Source organism: Haliotis rubra, unplaced genomic scaffold (assembly GCF_003918875.1).
Source record: "Haliotis rubra isolate DU_JTF1 unplaced genomic scaffold, ASM391887v1 Scf41, whole genome shotgun sequence".
Lineage (NCBI taxonomy): Eukaryota > Metazoa > Mollusca > Gastropoda > Lepetellida > Haliotidae > Haliotis > Haliotis rubra.
In genome coordinates, this window is record NW_025767091.1 from 2,979,673 (window position 1) to 3,001,953 (window position 22,281).

The 22,281-nt window shown below is 41.0% G+C and overlaps 1 protein-coding gene across 1 annotated transcript in view; it reads right to left on the bottom strand.

The window, feature by feature from the left end:
* LOC124288014 (parathyroid hormone/parathyroid hormone-related peptide receptor-like) overlaps positions 1-4,500 on the bottom strand; it is a 91,698-nt gene extending 87,198 nt beyond the window's left edge. The window contains exon 1 of the mRNA XM_046724532.1: positions 4,223-4,500. Within this exon, the coding sequence (XP_046580488.1) occupies positions 4,223-4,369 (147 nt within the window). The 5' untranslated portion in view covers positions 4,370-4,500. The remainder of the gene's footprint in view (positions 1-4,222) is intronic.
* Between the last annotated feature and the right edge of the window lie 17,781 nt (positions 4,501-22,281).

Here is a 22,281-nt window from a genome sequence, read left to right on the forward strand (position 1 = left end):
ATCCCTGGACTGCACACAACACTTCAGCAAGTGTATCAAAACATTCCTCAAGACAACATTCGGCATCTCCTTTCTTCTATGGGTCACCGCTGCCAAGCTGTTATCGACATTTTATTCTGACCAAGTGACTTTAATAGCCCTCTGTGGTTTTACCAAACACTTTCTGGATAATCATGTTTTGGAAATTTGTAAAGTGATGATTTTACTGTAACTGAGCAATGATGTCATGTTTGAATCGATTAAATGCACTCAGTAAGTAAACTCGAAAACACCATGTCAAGTTTCTTTATTTTGAAGAGTATATATAATATGCCCGGGTCACTAGCATAACCATGGAACACCGTTGTCCCGAGGGTAAACATGGAACACATTGTCCCTAGAGTAACCACATAACACGTTGTCCCTCGCGTAACAATGCAACACGTTATCCTTAGCGTAGCCACGAAACATGTTATAACTCGTGTAACAATGCAACACGTTGCTTCTATCAATGCAACACGTTGTCCTGTTGTACTTAGCGTAACCATGGAATACAATGCAACATGTTGTCCATAGCGCAACCATGAAACACGTTGTCCCCTGTGTAACCATGGAACATGCAACCGGTTGTCCCCAGTGTAACACTGCGACGTGTTGTCCCCAGAATAACAATTCAACACGTTGTCGCTAGTGTAATAATGCAGCATGTTGCCCCCAGTGTAACAATGCTACATGTTGTCACTGGTGTAACATGCTACATGTTGTCCCTAGTGTAACAATGCAGCATATTGCCCCCATTGTAACAATGCAACATGTTGTCCCCAGTGTCACAATGCAACATATTGCCCCAGTGTAACAATGCAACATGTTGTCCCTAGTGTAACAATGCTACATGTTGTCCCTAGTGTAACAATGCAACACGTTGTCCCTAGTGTAACAATGCAACATGTTGTCCCTAGTGTAACAATGCAACATGTTGTCCCTAGTGTAACAATGCAACATGGTGTCCCTAGTGTAACAATGCAACATGTTGTCCCCAGTGTAACAATGCAACATGGTGTCCCTAGTGTAACAATGGAACATGCTGTCCCTAGTGTAACAATGCAACATGTTGTCCCCTGTGTAACAATGGAAGATGTTGTCCCCAGTGTAGCAATGCAACACGTCCCTAGTGTAACAATGCAACATGTTGTCCCCAGTTTAACAATGGCAAGATGTTGTCCCCATTGTAACAATGCAACATGTTGTCCCCAGAATAACAATTCAACACGTTGTCCCCAGTGTAACAATGCAACATGTTGTCCCTAGTGTAACAATACAACATGTTGTCCCCAGTGTAAGAATGCAACATGGTGTCCCTAGTGGAACAATGCAACATGTTGTCCCTAGTAAAACAATGCAACATGTTGTCCCCAGTGTAGCAATGCAAGATGTTGTCCCTAGTGTAACAATGCAACATGTTGTCCCCAGTGTAACAATGGAAGATGTTGTCCCCAGTGTAACAATGCAACATGTTGTTCCCAGTGTAACAATGCAGCATGTTGTTCCCAGTGTAACAATGCAACATGTTGTCCCCAGTGTAACAATGGAAGGTGTTGTCCCCAGTGTAGCAATGCAACACGTTGTCCCCAGTATAACAATGCAACATGTTGACCCCAGTGTAACAATGCAAGATGTTGTCCCTAGTGTAGCAATGCAACACGTTGTCCCCAGTGTTACAAGGCAACATGTTGTCCCCGGTGTAACAATGCAAGATGTTGTCCCTAGTGTAACAATGGAAGACATTGTCCCCGTTGTAACAATGCAACATGTTGACCCCGGTGTAACAATGCAAGATGTTGTCCCTAGTGTAACAATGCAACATGTTGTCTCTTGTGTAACCAAGGAAATCATTGTCCCGAAGTCACACTTTGTTTCGAAGTTGAAGGTACCTACATAAATATCTTATCGAGTTATCCGAGGTACTACAGATCCGACGAGCAGCTTGGCATTCGTGTATGTATGTTTCTTGACGTGATTATTGACCGGTAATTTTGTATGCTGAGGACCTAGATAGTCTTCAGTCAGCGAGTCATCTAGTATTTCTCTGACATGAGTTTGTTAGTTTCGAAACCCGAAGCAGTCAAAGACATATGTTGTACATGTAATACTGTAATACATCTGGGCGAATGCTTTCCAGTACCTCTGGAAACAGATACTAGTATTCATTACACAATAACAAAATCACAACAAAGTGTGTTGTACAACAGAAAAGTGAAGTACCTTATGGATTTATATTCATACATAATAAAGGCAGCGATGAGGAACACATTACATCGGCGGTCTAGCGTAATGAACGCTTGATGCCAGGTAACAGGTGTTGTTTAGTCGCAGTCGTACAATAGACTCTGATTATGGATATTTATGTGGGTTTGTCGGGCTAATTACATATGTACATATATTATATATACTAGGTGCCACTGCTATAGTTACACACGACAAGCGTCAAAATTACCACAGGTAAATAATTTATGTCTTTTAATTTTACAAAATTGAACTCCAGTGCCATCGCATCAACTGGCATTTGGAATCCCCTAATAGTTCTTATTGTACCACATGTCTAAATTGGAATGGTTTGTATCCATGGTGAGTTGGTCACTTCGTTGATGATGAAAACTACCACCAAGTCAACCTAACCATGCAAAATCAATCCAATCAGACAACAATGTCGGACCATGCTGACACGAGGCACACATCCTCAGGCTTGTTGATTCACATGGACTGTCCCTGGCAGTTATCCCACGGTGTCATTAAGTTTTCGTTGAGATAGTCCTCTCATCTCGAACTGTATCCAATCAAACTCAAATCAGAGAGCAACTACTGACTTGTTGCAACTGACCACCGCATAAGCAATCAATTTCACAAACATGGTGACACTCGTCCCACACACCCAGAAACAATTAAAATAAATATTTGCTATTTTTTGTTTCAAGAGTTATGACGACGGCATGAAGATAATTGAGTCTGGAACAGAGAAGTGATTGATATCGCGACCACCTCTCTACACCTCCGGGTACGATGAAACGAAATTAATAGTCTGGGTCTGACAGGGTCTGACCATTTTGTCTCCTCTTACAACTCGCGTTGGTTGATGGAAACGTAATTCCAACAAAATTTCTGTTGATATTGCATGAATTGTTTTTGTGGAAGATGAGTACGGAAGAATCTTTACATCGTACAATGAAAGGATTCTGGGTTCTTATGGGGCATGGAATTGAATCTCGTAAGGGTAAGTCATTCAAACACTTCTTATATGCATAGACAACTTTGTGGCACAGTTCATTGTTATAAAAAACGGATAAAAACGAAGTAAGATTTTGAACTGTATGCAGGCGCAATATACATAGTCATCACATATGGATGCTTACCAGTAAAACATCCTGTGATTTTTGTATGAGAAAGAAACAAAGATATTCTACAGAACGTGTTACGTGGGAGCGAGGTGACACAAGAGCTATCTGAGGCATTGGCAAAGAAGAGGTTACTTGACACGATGTGTTCCTTAACAGTTCAATGAACTTGGATTAGAGACTTGAAGACAGTGACAAGTGCGTGGTGAAAACGCCACACAAATTGTGATAAACATCGGGGGTAGATCATACATTGAAATATGTTGATTTAGTATTTAGATCCATGTACAATAATCCTGAATATACCGTGAAATGATATCCCGACATGACGAGTACATGGTGTGTATTTTTTATATTTTTATATTGTTTTTATTTTCATGAAAAATAAAGTCTTCCATCATAACATTCGTTACATAATGACACATACAAATACATGAATATAATCATCCAACATATCAGGCTGTGACACAGTTAAACCTCCGATATATAATGGTGTATAGGGTGTTGTTTGTAGTGCCACATGGTGTGTATTTGACGCCGCTCTCAGCAATAGTCCAGCTATATGTAGGCGGACTGTAAATAATCGAGTCTGGGCCATACAATCCAGTGATTGACATAATGAGCATTGATGTGCTCAAAAGGAATTCGATGACATGCATCAACCAAGTCACCAAGCCTGACCACCTGATCCTGTTAGTCGCACTTTACAACAAGACGGGGCTGCTGAAGAAGCCAACTAACCCGGATCTTCATGGGTCAATTGCGATGATGAAAATAGGACAGGAGATGACCACACTTCTACAGGTCATCCACGAGCTACAGGTGATTAAATCACATGGATAAGAAACTCTTACCTGACCAGCATCCTTGCTCTGCAGCACGGTGAGAGATGGAACCACGAATACTAGCGTAACTCCGAGACTTATGGTAAAACACATAATGCATATCCTTTCATAGGGGCATCTCTTGCAGTCTTCCTCGTGGACAGACACAGTGATCATCTAGACTGATCCAAGGTTCTCGTAACAACATCTAATGAGGCTATCAACTTTCAATTACTTGTCGACAACATCCTACGTCTTTCATCATGTGTGTCTCTATCTTCTTTACCTCTATGATTTCAGACACAGTGGCGGCTGGGAAGTGTGGCGAACAGTGCGGTAACTTCAGCCAACACTTGAAAAAACTCCGGAAAAACTCGCGCATGAACATGCACGCACCGGGAGAATCAATCAAATCACGGCGATTTAAACCTGTTGGAGGAAGAGTTGTTTTGATGTTGTCAGTGACAAGACTCACACGTTCCACTGGTATACCATGCGGTGAACATGCCTATGTTAGCTGGTGAAAACTGTTGGCTCCGGATCGATCAGGGAATGCTGGGATTGGCGTTATCGTCGCCTGATTGACCGTGGGGGTTCATCCAAGCAGTGAAAGCCAGCTATAAAAAGTCAGCCTATAGGCAGGGTTCACATCGCTGATAAAGGCAGGGGTCCACTGCGACCTGTTGAATGGTTTTCACACAAGGAGTGAACAACAACAGTGTGTTTTTCGGGGGTACATGGATTTAATGTGTGTGTTTTGTTTTCCATATAAATGTTGAATCACGTTATTTGCCGATTAACCTGATCTTCATCCAATTAGGGGAGTTTGCTGGATGAACAAAAACACTAACGTTGTCGTCACCGCTTCCGCGTAGTGATCAGAGCTTCAGTGAACAAACCTTTATTGAAAAAAGTGTACAAACTCGAAAGGTTCTGAGATAATTTCATGTTGTCGAATATAGCATCATACAGTTGTCTTTATTTGATTTTGAAATGGCACGTAAGGATCAAAATCATTTAATACATATTGAGTATAGATGGATCAAACATTTTACCGATCCGTTCAATCCTTTTCGGAAGAGTGTAGGATTGAATTCTTTAGATTTGTTCACCGATAAGAAGTCTTCTTTTTCTCGCTAGGGCGGTGGGGTTGCCTAGTGGTTAAAGCGTCCGTTCGTCACGATGAAGACCGACCCGGGTTCGATTCCCTACATGGGTACAATGTGTGAAGCCAATTTCTGGTGTCCTCTGCCGTGATATGCTAAACGCGGCGTAAAAGCATACCCACTCACTACTCACTATTTCTCGCGATGCAACTAACCACCACAAACACATCCAGATAATCCCACAGTTGATACCATAATGCTTTCAAAAATATGCAACACCAACGATGATAATCAGAAAGGCGAAATAAGGTTAACGATTCGTCAAATGTAACACATGTTAAATTTAGGATTACACTTTCTCATTTATCACATTCTAGATCTTCTTTGTTGGGTTGAGTCCAATCTGGGATTTGAACCCACACTCCCAGAGTCAGGCACCTCGTCGCCAGCACACAAAGTCAACCGTCTAACCCACTCAACCACCGCGGCTTCCACAAAAATTGAAGGTGGACAACTGGTAGTCAAGATCACGGACTTTGTATACCCTTCTGACAAGTTTAAATAGACACGGCTTCCAATCTATGAATTGTGTATTCATACGGTTCGTCAAATCGTTTATTGTGTATTCACGTAGGTTGAGAAATCCTTTCTCTCCCACCTCCCTTCCATTCTGGGACAATCAATTCCAGTATTCAGTATTCTAATGTTCATCTCATTTCTGTCATTTCAATCCCCAAAAGACCAAATACTTCCAATGGACGAAGGTTGCCTGTCACAACAAATTGAAGATGTCACTCATGAGCCATGTTCATCAGGATGGAAATTCCAACAAAGTCTTTTCGTAAACAGAATGCAAAACATACAGGATGACCGTCAAATAGACAGGAGTACGTGATTGCGCCCGGCTTAAATTGAGAAGGAACAGCAGTCTAAATGCAATACGTCAGTCTGTGAAATGTAGGGCAGGGTATGGGTTTAAAAAGACGATCCATAATGAGGTGATTTGTGGAATTTATAGGATCCTGGTACATCTAATGGACGTGAGGACACTCGACTGGCACTACTTTACCTCCTTAATGATAAGGGTCCACTTACCGTGGGGTAGCCTTGTGGTTAAAGCTTTCGTTGGCCACCCCGAAACCCCTGTTCAAATCTCGACATGGGTACACTATGTAAAGCCCATTTCATGGGCAACCATGAAATTACTGGGATGGGAACTGCTGACAGTCAGACTGTGTAGGCCACAACACAATGCTAACAATTTTGGCATCATTGTAAGACCCCTAGCTACATCTCTGACATCAGCCCCTTTTTCAAATTATCTTTTTGTCAGCGTGTCTGGAACATGCCAGTCTCCTCTTGCTTCCTCGAAAATGATACATTTCAGTCATTTGATTACATTCCAAGAGGCTAGTATTTGCCTCATTTGATAGATAATGATTGTGCTTTATTGTAGACCTTCTGACAACTCCTGTAAATTCCACAGAAAATCGTATTTTGTTTTATAGGTCGTTTTACACTTATTCTCACAGAATTTCTTAAAGATCTAGGTCTGTTTAAATTTATATAATCTTTTGTCTGTTTGTCTGTGATTTCTTCCTACAACATACTGACATGATACCACGGTTATGCATGGTGGCCATGTGGACTGTAATGCTCGAGAACTGGAGGTCTGTGGTTCGATTCCCTGACCATGTCATAACAGAATACCACTGTTCTGTTCTGTGTCCTTTTACAGTCAACCGATTGACGAAAAGTAACTCAGTATTTTAATTATCATATATGTTACAAGAGGAGAAAGTAAAGTTCTTATTTAATTAATGAAACCAAGTTCGACTTAACTGAGGCGAGTTTTACACGGTACCACACTCGCGGTTTTGCTGTAAACAAATTTTAAGGCTGTTGTAAAACCAATAGGTCGCTTTACAGTGCACTGTACCTGATGATTAAGTAGTCACTAAATGTGTACTAGTTCCACAGTTCATTACAGCCCACAGAAATCAGTGCCCCTTCATGAAGTAGTGACGCATTGTGTGAACATGTCAAGGACGTATTCTCTACTAGCAGAAGTAATGACACTTAATGTTTTCTATAATATTGAAACGTACTGTACATATAATTGAAGTTATTACTTTTCTTTTCCTTTCGAGGTTTACCCAGCTACAGTTCTTGCAGGGTTTAGAAGATCCTTCCTCATCAACCAAGAACCATTTCCCATATGTGAGCTTTCTGTTTCCGCAATTTTGGAGAGCATGACCTTGGGCGACTTTGCAAAACTCACATGAGTTTATATTCACCAATTAGTTTATATCAGTGAGATTTCCGACCAGAGTGTGGGACAATTTGTGGATATCGAGAAATTATATCTCACCTTTAACTTTCTTACCAGTGTATCCTGGTTCTATTGAGACATTGTGTAACAGTGTTTCAAGTGTATTATTACAACATTTTTATTTTTGTGTTTCTCATCGCCCGACCGACTGTAGTTTGGCCGCTGACCCGAAAATAGAACAGTTGTAATTTGTTTCCACTTACTCTAACTCACTATGATACCCAGCGCTTAGCCATCTTGAAAATTTACCCTTGTCCTCTATCTACAACCTTCATCCAAACACTGACACACGACGTAGGCAATTAAATGAGAAAAACACTCCGGAAAAAAACCCTCCAACAACATTTTGGCTTTTAGCAATATTCCTCCAATATCACGGCGGGGAACACCCGAAATGGGCTTCATTGTACCCATGTGGGGAATCGAACCGGCTCTTCAGCGTGGGGAGCGAACGCTTTAACCACAAGGCTACCCCACCGCTCCTCTCACCATTAAGAAGACCAGCGGTTCTGTAGAGATCGCTTTCACCCTGGATTCTCAGTCTAGGCCATCCTGAAGCTTAATTAACTGTTACAGTGGGGTGAAAATTATCTCAACGCTCTCTTTGTTGTTATTATCACTGAGTATTCATGTCTTGCCAAGTATAATTCCAAATACAAACATGGGGGTCGAACCACTGATCTGCGGATACTGCAACGACTAAGGTCGCATAACGCCCCAGAAACCAGGTTCCCCCATGCATCAGCCACGCTAAACTATCAAGGCGAATTCCATACAGATCACGTAATGGCACCATGCGTATTGTACATGTTACGTATACAAGATCAACCTCGGCACTTACTTATCTGGAAAAGAGCATTTAAAATATGTCAGACCTACGATATGATTACCCGTGAATATCCGGGTTAGAACTACGGGTCCTAAGAGGACCAACGTAATCGGGTATCAGGCTCGCTGACACAGGTCATCGTATCCCAATTGCGTAGATCGATGCTCATGATGTCGATTACTGCATTGTCTGGACCAGACTCGATTAGTTACAGACGGCTGCAATATAGCTGGGATATTGCTGCGTGCGGCGTAAAACAACAAACAAACCTTCCATATGACACTGATGGTTCAGTGCTTCAGACTCCAGATACTTAGTGGTACCAGAATAACCTGAATTAACACCGATACAACACAGTGTGAAGACGCTAACAGTAGTGATAACATCTCACAAAGAAGTAGAGATAACATGTGTGTGTTTGTGTGTGTGTGTGCGTGTGTGTGTTTGTACGCGCTATTGTGTGCATGTTTGGGCGCGTGGTTGTGTTGGTGTGATTTTATTATCAATGTTTGTTTTACATAACAGTGATATTTTAGTCTCATAGACCATATGGCCAGATGCTGTTTTAAATCCCCGAACAACGAATTGTCTTTTATTGTAATTCAGCATGTGCAGAAATAATCTATATGTCTTCTTCTTTCTTCTTCTTCTTCACTATTGAACTGGCGAAGGTCACGGAGCTGCAGCTGTTTGGAGGAACAATCGGTTACAGTTAACAGCAAAAACAAAATTTGACACTGACATGAAGAAAATGTCACTCAGTCTTGAAATTAAAAGTAATGAACTAGCTTGTTCATTGGTAGGAAAAGGGAGATTGTCGAGCATTGATTTAAAGCTGCGGTGCGACGTTAAGAGCCTTGTGTTTCTAATGAAAGACAAGGATGCTCGGATTAATCTCCTGAGAGACGAAGTCAGGGCCAGTATTGGCACTGTTTCAAGGAAGGCGAATGACATGGATATTAAGTTGGACTGTGTCAACAAGAGGAGAAGCGATGTGTACACAGGGTCACCAATAATCGCTGATACAGTTAGAAGTGTTGAAGTGCACCTCGTCAGTCCGGGCACCTGCTGATACAGACACTTTAGCCAAGATTGTGTGAGGTGGAAGACAACATCTTGAGTTCTGCAGTCACCTGACACTGTTACAACAAACCAACAACAATCTAAAATGAACACACCTGGCAGTGACACGGAGGAATCACCTACCCAGAGAAACAGTGTGAACATTGACACTGTCACCAGATAGAACGACATAAGACAGCCAATGCCGTGAGTTTTGACAAAGTATTGGACAGGTCATTTCAAGATGCTTCACCTCGATACAGGAGAAAACGACTTGTTTTATCTAATGTTAAATATGATTGGTAATTTAATACGATACGAGATTAGTGACTACGCTAAAAAACGAGATGTACATGTGTATATCGTTTTTGCCAGACAACTGTGACACTGAACCCAAGTTAAACTACACGTGGAAATATCGATAATAGAGTTGCTGAGAAGGTGTTATAGTGTACAAGATGGCAGTCTCTGCATCCAAATCTTAAATCTAGAGAGTGGGTTCTGTGTACCCGTAGAGGTGATGACGTGGTATGAATCTAGAGAGTGGGTTCTGTGTACCCGTAGAGGTGATGACGTGGTATGAATCTAGAGAGTGGGTTCTGTGTACCCGTAGAGGTGATGACGTGGTATGAATCTAGAGAGTGGGTTCTGTGTACCCGTAGAGGTGATGACGTGGTATGAATCTAGAGAGTGGGTTCTGTGTACCCGTAGAGGTGATGACGTGGTATGAATCTAGAGAGTGGGTGGGTAGAGGTCTGTATACCCGTAGAGGTGGTGACGTGGTATGAATCGATGAATCGAGAGGTGGGTTCTGTGTACCCGTAGAGGTGATGACGTGGTATGAATCTAGAGAGTGGGTTCTGTGTACCCGTAGAGGTGATGACGTGGTATGAATCTAGAGAGTGGGTTGATGTGGTATGAATCCGTAGAGGGATGACGGTGATGACGTGGTATGAATCTAGAGGTGTGGTTCTGTATACCCGTAGAGGTGATGACGTGGTATGAATCTAGAGGGTGGGTTCTGTATACCCGTAGAGGTGATGACGTGGTATGAATCTAGAGAGTGGGTTCTGTATACCCGTAGAGGTGATGACGTGGTATGAATCTAGAGAGTGGGTTCTGTGTACCCGTAGAGGTGATGACGTGGTATGAATCTAGAGAGTGGGTTCTGTATACCCGTAGAGGTGATGACGTGGTATGAATCTAGAGGGTGGGTTCTGTGTACCCGTAGAGGTGATGACGTGGTATGAATCTAGAGAGATGACATGGTATGACTTTAGAATGGATATGTTTGCTTGTCTCATATCTATCAACATGCTATATTGTATTGTCGCCATTACTTAAAGAAAGCAGCGAGTGCAATATGTGGACTCTGGTTCTGTAGGACGATAAAGCTAACCAGAGATGATGAAGAGGACATGGCGGTGGAGCTAGTTTAGTTAAGACAACCCAGTACAGGTACACATTTATTTGTAAATCTGTGTATGGTAGTGATGAAGCTGGGAGACACTGTAAATCAGCGGAACAGACAGATAAGAAAAGCTGAAAGGGACTGACTCAAATATACAGACCTATGTCTGCCAAGTGAACATTGATGGCTTTTATAGAACTGCCTGGAAACAGAGGAAGACGGACGTGACATGTACATCTCTATGGTATACTGACAAGACAGCTAGCACACATGAAGACATGTCATCTGTATTATGTGGCCTGGTACTGTAAGGATCTACTCTCTCCCCTTGGTAGGCCTGAGCTTGACACGGACTTTTAGTGAGGAAACGAAACAAAAGAAAAGTGAGTGATGTAGCAAACAGTGACATACTATATGACAATCGTGATTGAAGTGAAAACAGTAATTAAGAAGCTGAAAAAGAGTAAGTCTCTTAGGGCCGGTTGTATTGAAGCACCGCCATTGTACAGCACCTACATTGTGCTGACAATCTTGTGTTCAAACATCTGGCCCACCTCTATAATCTGATGATTAGTTCCTGTTACACGCCTGTAATGATGAGAACAGGAACTATTATTTATCATTTCCATTACCATGAGTACTGTCTGCTGAAAATAGATTCCGTTGCTGGATTTGGACTATGTCATGACCATGTGTTCACTAATCATTACCCGTCAGTGTTGGTGCCACGTATTCCCAGAAAGGTGAACATACCATGTTCCACCAGTGATACCATCAACAAATACACACAAGGCATGGCAGAAACTCGGAGATATATCAATATCGTAATAATTTTGCTGTTGAATAACTGATAGTCCTTTTGTCTCTGAAACAATTTTGTGCTCCTCATGTTTTCCATGTTAATTTCTTTAGTGTTTAATGCTGCTCTTAAAAAGTTCCAGTTTGATGGCAGCGGTCCGTAAGACTCGAGTCTGGACGAGACAATCGATTTATATATTTGGGATACGATGACACATGTCAACCAAGTCAGCGAACTGATCCCGGCATTCGCCTCTTATGACATGCATGGCTATCTGAACATAAATTACAACCAAGGTCTTTAAGGATATATGTTTGTAAACCGTTATGAAACATTTACTAAGGCATTGAATCTTGCGACAAATGCAGAACAAACAGGGAACTTAACGTAAATGGTAAATCCATTTGAACTGTAAACTTTGATCAATGGGATTCGCAGCTACATTTTAACATATATTTAGCTCCAACGCGCCATCTGTATTTGTGACGAATAATTTTCATATTTCCCAATCTATTACTAAAATTCTTGAAAGGCATTTAGAAGTTGGACGAAAATGAATACATGACACGTTTTATGGATAGCAACTTTATATTCTTTATACGACGTTTCGGTGCTAGTTCTTGCTCCTTCATCACCAAGAATTAGCTCTGACGAGTCGTATAAAGAATACGTTGTCATCCATAAAACGTATCATGTATTCAGTCTATTATTAGTGGACTATTTCTAGTCCCGCATCACACGCCATTATTTCCGTTAAAGTCATCGAGGAACAATTAACGCGGCTTCTCTTATGTTTACTCTTCTATCCCAGCTATGTACATGAGGGCGAATATACCGGGATCCGCCACACAAACCCGTAAAGCAAATATACCCTAATTTACACCTGATGCATCTAAAGTAATCTACCTGAGCGGTCATTGGGAAATGCTGTAATCTGACGTCAACAGATTAATCTGTGAATTCGTCGTAAAGGGGTTTGAAAATAACTGTACACATGTGCTAAGAGTATTATGGATACGAACATTTTTTCTTCCTCACCAGACCCGATGAAAAGAAATATCAGCCATACTGATTTGCATACTGATAAAACGTATTCAGGGCATATGGAAACATCTCTTCCGGAAACGCATTTGGTGTTATTCATTATATTACGTTTTACCGTTGAAATCATGTCATTTGTAAATGATTAAATGTAGATCTGATCAATGCAGTCCCACTGAGGAGAGAAAAATTGGACATGCAAAAGTAATGCGTGCAACATATGACATATCGATTGTTGAGTTCCGTTACATAACCGTCACAGAAGCTGTTGTGTTATGTGAATTCGAATGCAAAGTGAATATGAAAATAATTGAACTAATTTTGTTTTAAGATATTTTCGTTCACATGCCGCAGGCACCGACGAGTGCTGCGGACGTCAAAGTGAACGAAGACCAATTTCTCACGTGGCGAAATCAGTGATTTAATCCAGATGATTGAGGTACTTCCGGTACAAGCTGTTAGGACATACTTTGTAGGATCTGATGATTTTATGGTCTTGAGGGACTTGGTGTTCCAATTTTTCCAAAATATACCAGATGTCCTCGAAAACAGTTACAAATATGACAAAAAGTAAATATCGTTCAGTTTCCCAAATTAGATTTTTGCTTCTGAAATCTTAATTATTTTATCGTTATGGGTATACATTTTTCTGGTTCTACTCAGCGGGAAATGCGTATTCGTTAGAGAGTGAGACATGTCTAATATACACACTAGGGTGAACGAGTATGGTTTTACACTGCTTTTAAACAACATTCCAGGAACATCATGGCGGGGAACACCAGAAATGGGCTTCACACATTGTACCCATGTGGGAAATAGAATGCGGGTCTTTGGCGTGACGAGCGAACGGTTTAACCACTAGGCTAGCCCCTCCATCCGATAGGTTTATTGATTAATGAATAATGAATTAATTCATGCGGGAGAAGGTTTTATTCGGAATTTACAGTAGGAAGAAACAAATAAGCAAAGATTTAAATCAGAAGAATTATTTTGCTCTACAACACGTTAAATACAGTTGTTATTGTTTTTGCGCATGGTGCCTTTTGCAAAACAAAACCTATTTTAATCTTCAATGTTCTTATTCTTGTTTTTCCCTCTGGACAGTCAAATCCTTAAACAGAATGTGTCGCCTGAAGGACTGTGGGAAGCCGCCGTGACGTAGCATCAAGACTATAAAATGTCCCTTCTACTCAGTCAGTAACATTTATTCATCCTCGATGTTTGATAGTAACGATCAGTATCTGGTTACAAGGTGATGGCTGTACATCAGTTTATTCATTCTTCGTATGTTATGAACCATTGTAATGAGGCGTATATGTTTAGGCAAAAGCAAGACTAAATTCTGATCAATATGTAACGTTGTCTTTGCGCTTCGAGGAATGACGGGTTGGTTATCTGTTCCGCTTGATTCAATTCGTAAAATTATTTCACAGAGAACAGTTAATCCGTACTCAGGAGTCGCTAGTAGGCTACATTGTAGTTTATTACCTATAGTCTTTTTTGTAAGAAAATTGTTTCATAATCTTAAGTGGAAACATCAGCTCAGTCGGTCTGTTGCTGAAGCGGCATCTAATAAAGCCGTCTGTGACGAAATGAAACCTTCATCAAGCACATGTGCTCATTGCGCTATTGTCACATCAAGGTGCTTTGTACCACCGTGGGTGTTTTCTTGTCTTGAGTCTCGTCAGCAACATAAACTTTTGAACCATTTGAATAAACTATCCAGTCAGGATGAAGCAGTGAGTGAGTTTAGTTTTACGCCGCTTTTAGCAATATTTCGGCAATATCACGGCGGGGGACACCAGAAATGGGCTTTACACATTGTACCCATGTGGGGAATGGAACCCGTGTCTTCGGCGTGACGAGTGAAAGCTTTAACCACTAGGCTACCCCATCGCCCCCAAGATGAAGCAATAGGGACAATGCCTGGAAAAGCAGAATCGCAACAATAGCCATGCCTTAAGGGTACTAAATCAATATCCCTATTCGTGAAAGAAATTGTAGCATCGAAATACGTCTTGCTGTTAATCAAAGGGTCATAACGGATCTGTGGCGTGGAGCTGACTACGGAAGGATTTAACCGCGTCAAGTAGAATTATCTAACGTACAGTGATCATTGATCCATTAATGTCGAGCAAAATTCCTGCAGTGTCAGCCTTTGGTATTAACATTTCACAATGTTACAGTTGAGCATGTTCTTTTACCAAGATGTCAAAGAGGATCAATCGATTATTGCTCCGAAGGTGATGGATCAAGTTTGCAACATTCAAGTAAAGCTTGCGAAGCTTTTTGCGGAGAAGGACATTTCCAACTTTGAAGCATCAGTGACAATACCTGTCCAGTACAAGTCCTCTTTTGGTCCAGATGTCCCTGTCTTCTTTAAGATAAAGAACTCATGGGCGTTTGCGTATGTTTGTGACGGGCGCAATCGGTTGGGCAGGATACACTCAACTTCCCGCTAACACCTGGTTTCATACCTGTCTGATAGCAATTCATCGACAGGTGCTCATTATATGGTCGGATATTCCACATTTGGCAGAGATTTCTCATGCATGCGAAAAGCTTTCAGCCGTTATTATTTTAGGAATGGTAGCATATTTTCCTATCTAATCAAGTCACTTGTGATATCAAGGTAATCTATGGTGATTTAGAGAGGCTAAACGCCATGGGTATATGTTATAGAGTTATAGCTACAATCGATGCTGCGCTAAACTGGCTATAGTTGTGATGTGTCATACTTTTCCTCATTAACACGAACATTTTGGTATTGTTGCAGAAAAGCTTATATTAAACGATGTTATATTAAATTTTGTACCTCTTCTACTATTCCATCGCAATGCCGTTGTAATAAATAGCCCCAAAGGTCATACCTACCGTTCACGTCCTTTTCCTGTGCAGAGGGCTAAACAGAGAACTAAAGTGTAATAAATAGAATAAATCTATAAAGTCATTAGTGTGTAATTTTGACATTGGAAATGAGAAAGAAGGAAGACGAGTGTTAGAGTGCAATATATACCCTTCACATTCCAGATGGTTATGGAATGCACTGTAGACCAACACAGAGTAACAAACACCCACCTGCGGCCATTACATCTCCCCAGTGTACTGTCTTGTACATCTAAAATACGATTTGATTCCTGCTACTGGCGCTTGCAACTGTAACCATTACCGTGGAGAATGCAGTAATGATGGAATATGCACCATTTACACAACGTACGGAGAGACATAACCGTTGGCGACCGCTGCAACTCCACAGAGACTGTGTTGATAACACGCTTTGTCTCTTGAACGGATTTATCTCCAGGCATGAAAGGCACTTAGCCTTGCATTTCTTTTCTTTTTGAATAATTGGCATTTGTTCACGTCAGGTTTGAGGAGGAATGTGGTCTCATATTTGAAAATATTATATTCTTTCATACCAGAGGGCACGGAGTGCCTTGTCGTCTGAGCCGGCGTGATATTTTGCATCCCTTCAAGCGTGCTCGATACAAAATCTGGTGGGGTCGAAGTCACGATTCGTTAATAATCTTTCATGTGACTGAGTATTTCTTGTGAACATGAAGGTACAGAGCTGAATTATAGAAATAATATAATAAAATTATAACCCAAACTACAGCCTCTATTGTCTGTCGGTATGTGCTGCCATTTTATGCTATGATACATGTACCCTCGTATATATACATCCTGCCTTACCTATAGATATGTATCCAGAAGATGGGACATTGTATTGCAAGATCGCAGTAATGTCTTACAGTTTCACGGTAATACTGTACTATGGTTGGGTGGCATAAAAATTTGAACTTGAGACCTTGCTTTTCAACATGTAAAGATCAAGTACTGTACAGGAATCGTGGTTGACACGGCCCTATGTGATGTGAATAAGGACTCCAATGTCCTATACCGTAAGAACGTGTTTATGGGTCATTATATCGGTGTTGATACCAGTTGTTGTCCAAATGGTGACTGTATCTATCTCTGACACTGGCACACGTGATGAACAAAAAGTAAGTCTATTCATATGACCGAAAACGAAACAAATCCGACATGTCAAACCAGACCCTTGCATAATACATATCTATTTTCACTTATGCATGTCCATAACATTGTCATTTCAGTAAGACATTAGTGGGCGCAACAAAACCTGCGTGTACACCGCTGAATATATGATTTGATAGTTTCGTTCGTTTAGGAGCATCCAGCACACGTGGCTATAATTGTCTGTTCCGAATCTCAGTGGGATTTACGTGAGCCTTTTGCCCTTAGACGTGACTTGATCGCAGCAAAAACAACAACATTTTACACCCAAGTCCGGCTTTCACATATGATATGGCTTAGATATCGCTACAACGTAACTGCTTCACAATGCTTTGTTGGCCATTGTGACGTCAGAATCATATGACATCACTCATCTCTCTGACACAGATGCTTCACTCCCAGACACCGGCAATTATTGGTTACATACAGAAAGAGTAGGATACGTCTGAAGTTTTTTTGTGTTGATATGTTTAACAGCTCAATACACTGCGGGGCAAAATCTGTATATAATAAGGCATCAACGTGAGATGAAAATGTTTCTTAGCTGTATCTAAACAAACTGAGCACAGCGACGAACATGAAACATTAAAATAATGACTGAGGCACAAGATAACCACACTTCTTGTGTTGTATAACATAGCCTTGCTACAATTCTATTCAATACCAATCTGTGAAAAGCGCATTAAACTAAAATACTCGTCGTGGGCATTTGTCCTGGGATTATTGTTATGATCATCATTATTATTGATGTTAGACGACGGTATATGACCACGTGTATTTTGTTCACTCAGCTTTCAAGGGATGATGAGCTACTGGCCTGAAGCATACTAGCATAAAACATGCCACTCTGATTAACTCATGCAGCTGTTGCCCTTCTAGGAAGTTATTACATTTGTATATTTACACAAACATTGATAACTGAATACTTTCAACTAATCTATATTCATGAAACCTGCAGTTCAATTTACATCGCTGCAGGCGCCTCTATAACAAAGGGAGAACATAGTGGGAGGTATCGATATATTCTTATCTTGCAAGTACATTATCGTGCACATAGTGCCATCTCTACACCACGGGACGCCACTCGTGTTACACTGTTGAATGAGCTATTGTAAGCAAACTCGATAAACACCTGTCACGCTTACCCTATGTAGGAGCTACCAAGTAAATCTAAGGATTTTCTGTTATTGGTAATTTTAACATTTGGTTCGCTTTGCCTCACCTGATGTTCACGAGATACATTTTCAACACTATTTGGGTGAAACGCACTCTTTCTCGTCTTGCCGTAGTGAATAGGAAGCATATTTCTGACCCTGCTATGGTGCATTGCAGTGTATGATGCTCGATTTTGTTACACCTGTCACACACATATATATATAAGGTACATTTCCGTAACCTTTCTGCAGTGCTCTAGCTACGTTTTCCTAGCCCTGCTGTGGCGCACAACATACTACCCGTGGAGGTCCGAGTAAGAGTTGGTCTTCAGCAACCCATGCTTGTCGTACGAGGCGACTAACGGGATCAGGTGGTCAGGCTGACTGACTCGGTTGACACGTGTTATTGTATCCCAGTTGCGTAGATCGATGATCATGATGTTGATGACTGGATTGTCTGGTCTAGACTCGATTATTTATGTATAGAGCTGGAAGATTGGTGAGTGGCATTTAAACACCAACCAACCCGCAAGATACTTGTCTCTAACCCTGCTTCAGTGCACAAGATACGTATTTCTGACCCTGCTGTCGTGCACAAGATACGTATTTCTTACCCTGCTGCAGTGCATAAGATACGTATTTCTTACCCTGCTGTCGTGCACAAGATACGTATTTCTTACCCTGCTGCAGTGCATAAGATACGTATTTCTAACCCTACTGTCGTGCTCAAGATACGTATTTCTTACCCTGCTGCAGTGCATAAGATACGTATTTCTTACCCTGCTGTCGTGCACAAGATACGTATTTCTAACCCTGCTGTCGTGCACCCTGCTGTCGTGCACAAGATACGTATTTCTTACCCTGCTGATACGTTTTTCTAACCCTGCTGTCGTGCACAAGATACGTATTTCTTACCCTGCTGCCGTGCACAAGATACGTATTTCTTACCCTGCTGTCGTGCACAAGATACGTATTTCTTACCTTGCTCCAGTGCACAAGATACGCATTTATAACCCTGCTGTCGTGCACAAGATACGAATTTCCTACCCTGCTGCAGTGCACAAGATACGTATTTCTAACCCTGCTGTCGTGCACAAGATATGTATTTCTATCTCTGCCGTCGTGCACAAGATACGTAATTCTAACCTTGCTGTCGTGCACAAGATATGTATTTCTATCTCTGCCGTCGTGCACAAGAAACGTATTTCTAACCTTGCTACAGAGCACAAGATACGTATCTCCCTAAGCCTGCTGTCGTGCACAAGATACGTATTTCTAACTCTGCTGTCGTGCACAAGATACGTATTTCTAACCTTGCTGTCGTGCACAAGGTACGTATTTCCAACCTTGCTACAGCGCACAAGATACGTATCTCTCAATGCCTGCTGTCGTGCACAAGATACGCATCTCACTAACCCTGCTCTAGTGCACAAGATACGTATCTCAATGCCTGCTGTCGTGCACAAGATACGTATTTCTAATCTCGCTACAGTGAACAAGATACGTATCTTTCTAAGCCCGCTGTAGTACACTACATACGCGCCTCTAAGCCTGATGTACGAGGTGTACGAACTGCATTTCTGTGATCCCACTGGGTTACTGATAACTCAGGTAAATGGAGAAATCTGAGTGAGTCAACGGCAAAGTTTTTCTCTTCATCGCAATGATTACGTTAACAGACATGCATGCATATATGATCACAAACCTATGGTTGCATACAATGCTTGTTCTATTTTCTGCATGTTTTAGCCAAGAAGACGCCACCAGCATTAGGTCTATGCACATTATTGATAGATATACAACGATGAACAAAATCAAGACATCTTTTTAATTTGTAACAAACCTTTTCTAAAAGAGTCATGTCAACAGACATAAATATGCAGAGAACCATATGCCTGGAAACAACCACATTTCTTGACAGCAATGATGTATGATGTGATTCCCTATTTTCACTTGTAGTATATAATCTCGTTTTTTAAGTGCTTAGTTGACGTGCCTCTGCGTGTTTGTGACTGTTGTACTACGTGGTGGAGTACGATGAGAACACCTGGTAGCATTTCATTTTTGTTACTAAAAACTAGGGGTGGGTATTGCAGAGAATGTTCATATTTCGATACATTGCGATATGTATTGCAATATATTGCAAGAAGTATTTTTAAACAAAAAACTACTTATCGGCGAGTTAATGCTTGATTTATAAAGCAAAATCGCAAAATGTCACTGTGCTTGATTAGGCTTTAATAACATCTCTTAATCATGACAAAATAAAAATTGTAAATAATATTTGGCACAAATGAAACAAGGAATTATCCCAAGACATCCGAGTGTTACGAAGTTTTCCGTAGCAAGTCAAAATACCGGTTTTCGATCAGCGTATCGCAATACGCCAACGGAAGTGGTCTTACATTCAGGCTTCTGCTCATTAGTAATGTGAATATGGCTTATAGAGAGTATTCAGCTTTGAAGCCAAGTCGGCATTCCCCGACAGCAGACTAAAATCAATGGAAAATTATTCCGGAAAGAAAAATGTTTTTTTTACCCAGATCATCAATCATCGAGCCCGTTGATACTTGTGCTGAAGTTCGAAGTTTGCTTTGTTCTTCTGACCATGCTCCTCATCAAATAGAAACTTGTCGACTTTCGAACGAACCGTTTAATTATGGCATAACTGCTGAGAAAATGATGCCGCCGTCTCATTTCAGCGTCGCCAGGAATTACTTCAGAAAAATGGAGTGCACATCTTGAAACGTGTCACAATACAAGGCTGACTGTGTACTAAATGTACATAAAGATATAATAAAACAGTAACATTACCCAAGGCTACGCCCCACTGAAGCTAGGTTTACTTTTCCTTACAGGGATAATGGTTTGATTGATTCATGCTTATAGTGAAGGTCTCAGTGGCACGATATCCTCAAGGGTTACATGTGTGAATCTGAGAGGTGCTTGCTTCATTTCAATAAAATGTGCCTGGTATTTACAGATCCTTATGAAAAATTATCATCAACATCTGTCATAATTCATTTATATGTAAGTTTACGTGATTATGAAACCAAGTGCATTTTAAACACTATGTTCGTTTTTCATATTTCAATAAAAGCGTCTTATTGTAGCTCGAACTCCACTTTGACCTATACTACAGTCACATTGATATCAACTCTGTATGTGGGAGTAACACATGTAGCAGGTTCCATAGGGAGGGCAGAGTATGATTACCCTTCTTCACGAACACCTGGTGTCAGCACTGTGTTTTTATGTCTCCATTAATACCATTTTAAACACTATTTCTTTAGATTATGGAATATTTTTTTTCACTTCCTGTCCTGATTCCTTGCTCCACGAATACACATGCGCAGTAATTCCCCACCGGTCCAATTCCTTACCTTGGGTGATCGTATTTTCACACTTCCTCTAATGTTATAAGAAATATTGCAAATTATCTTACACGCAAATCTGTTTTGGGATTGCAGCTGCCAATACCGACAGGCAAACGATAAGAGATCATGTCAGAAGCAACATTTATGAAGATATATCCTGCGTCCTTCACACTGTCGTTAATGAGTCTCTAATGTATAAAATGTTTCGTGTTAGAGCACATGTATTGCATCTTAACACTTATCCTTTGTATTTTCATAGTCTGAGAATGCTTAGTGTATAAAGCAAAGGTCACGCATTTTATCATTGGTTCCTTGAGTCCGGATATATGAACGTATGTGTTCAAATAGTATGTTTCGTTAAATAGTTCCTTGATTTTACTTTCCAACTGCGAAGTGATGACGGTCGTGTTAAAAACATGACTTTCACGAACAATCAATTTGTTTTTCGCCCCAAATATATTCAACGAATCAGATATTGTCTGATCCCCTTCCTCCACGACTACCAAGGACACGTCATCTGAACAAGTCGATTATCATTCATTAACGCCGACCAGCCAGACCAAGTTGATGGAGTATCTGTACTTTCACAAGTTAGGTCAGGGGCGACCAACGCGTCCAATACGATGACCACGTGGTCGCCCCACGCAGCCTTACCTGTGTCTTCGTATTAACACGTGGTTCCTTCCGAAGTCATACACGTGAGAACATTACTGTATGCATATTTAATAACCATCAATCCGTAGGCGTTATGTTCGTTAATGGATGAGGTCACTGGTAGCAGTAAAAGGAATATATCCTTACTCATTACGTACTTCAAAATGTCCAGATGAAGGAGATGTTGTGTTTCTTGGTATATATATTTAGACGTAGTGCAGGTGGTGAAAAACAAACAAGATTGTCAAAAGGGCGTGTGATCGGTCTTTTGTCAAATGTGACCTACTGA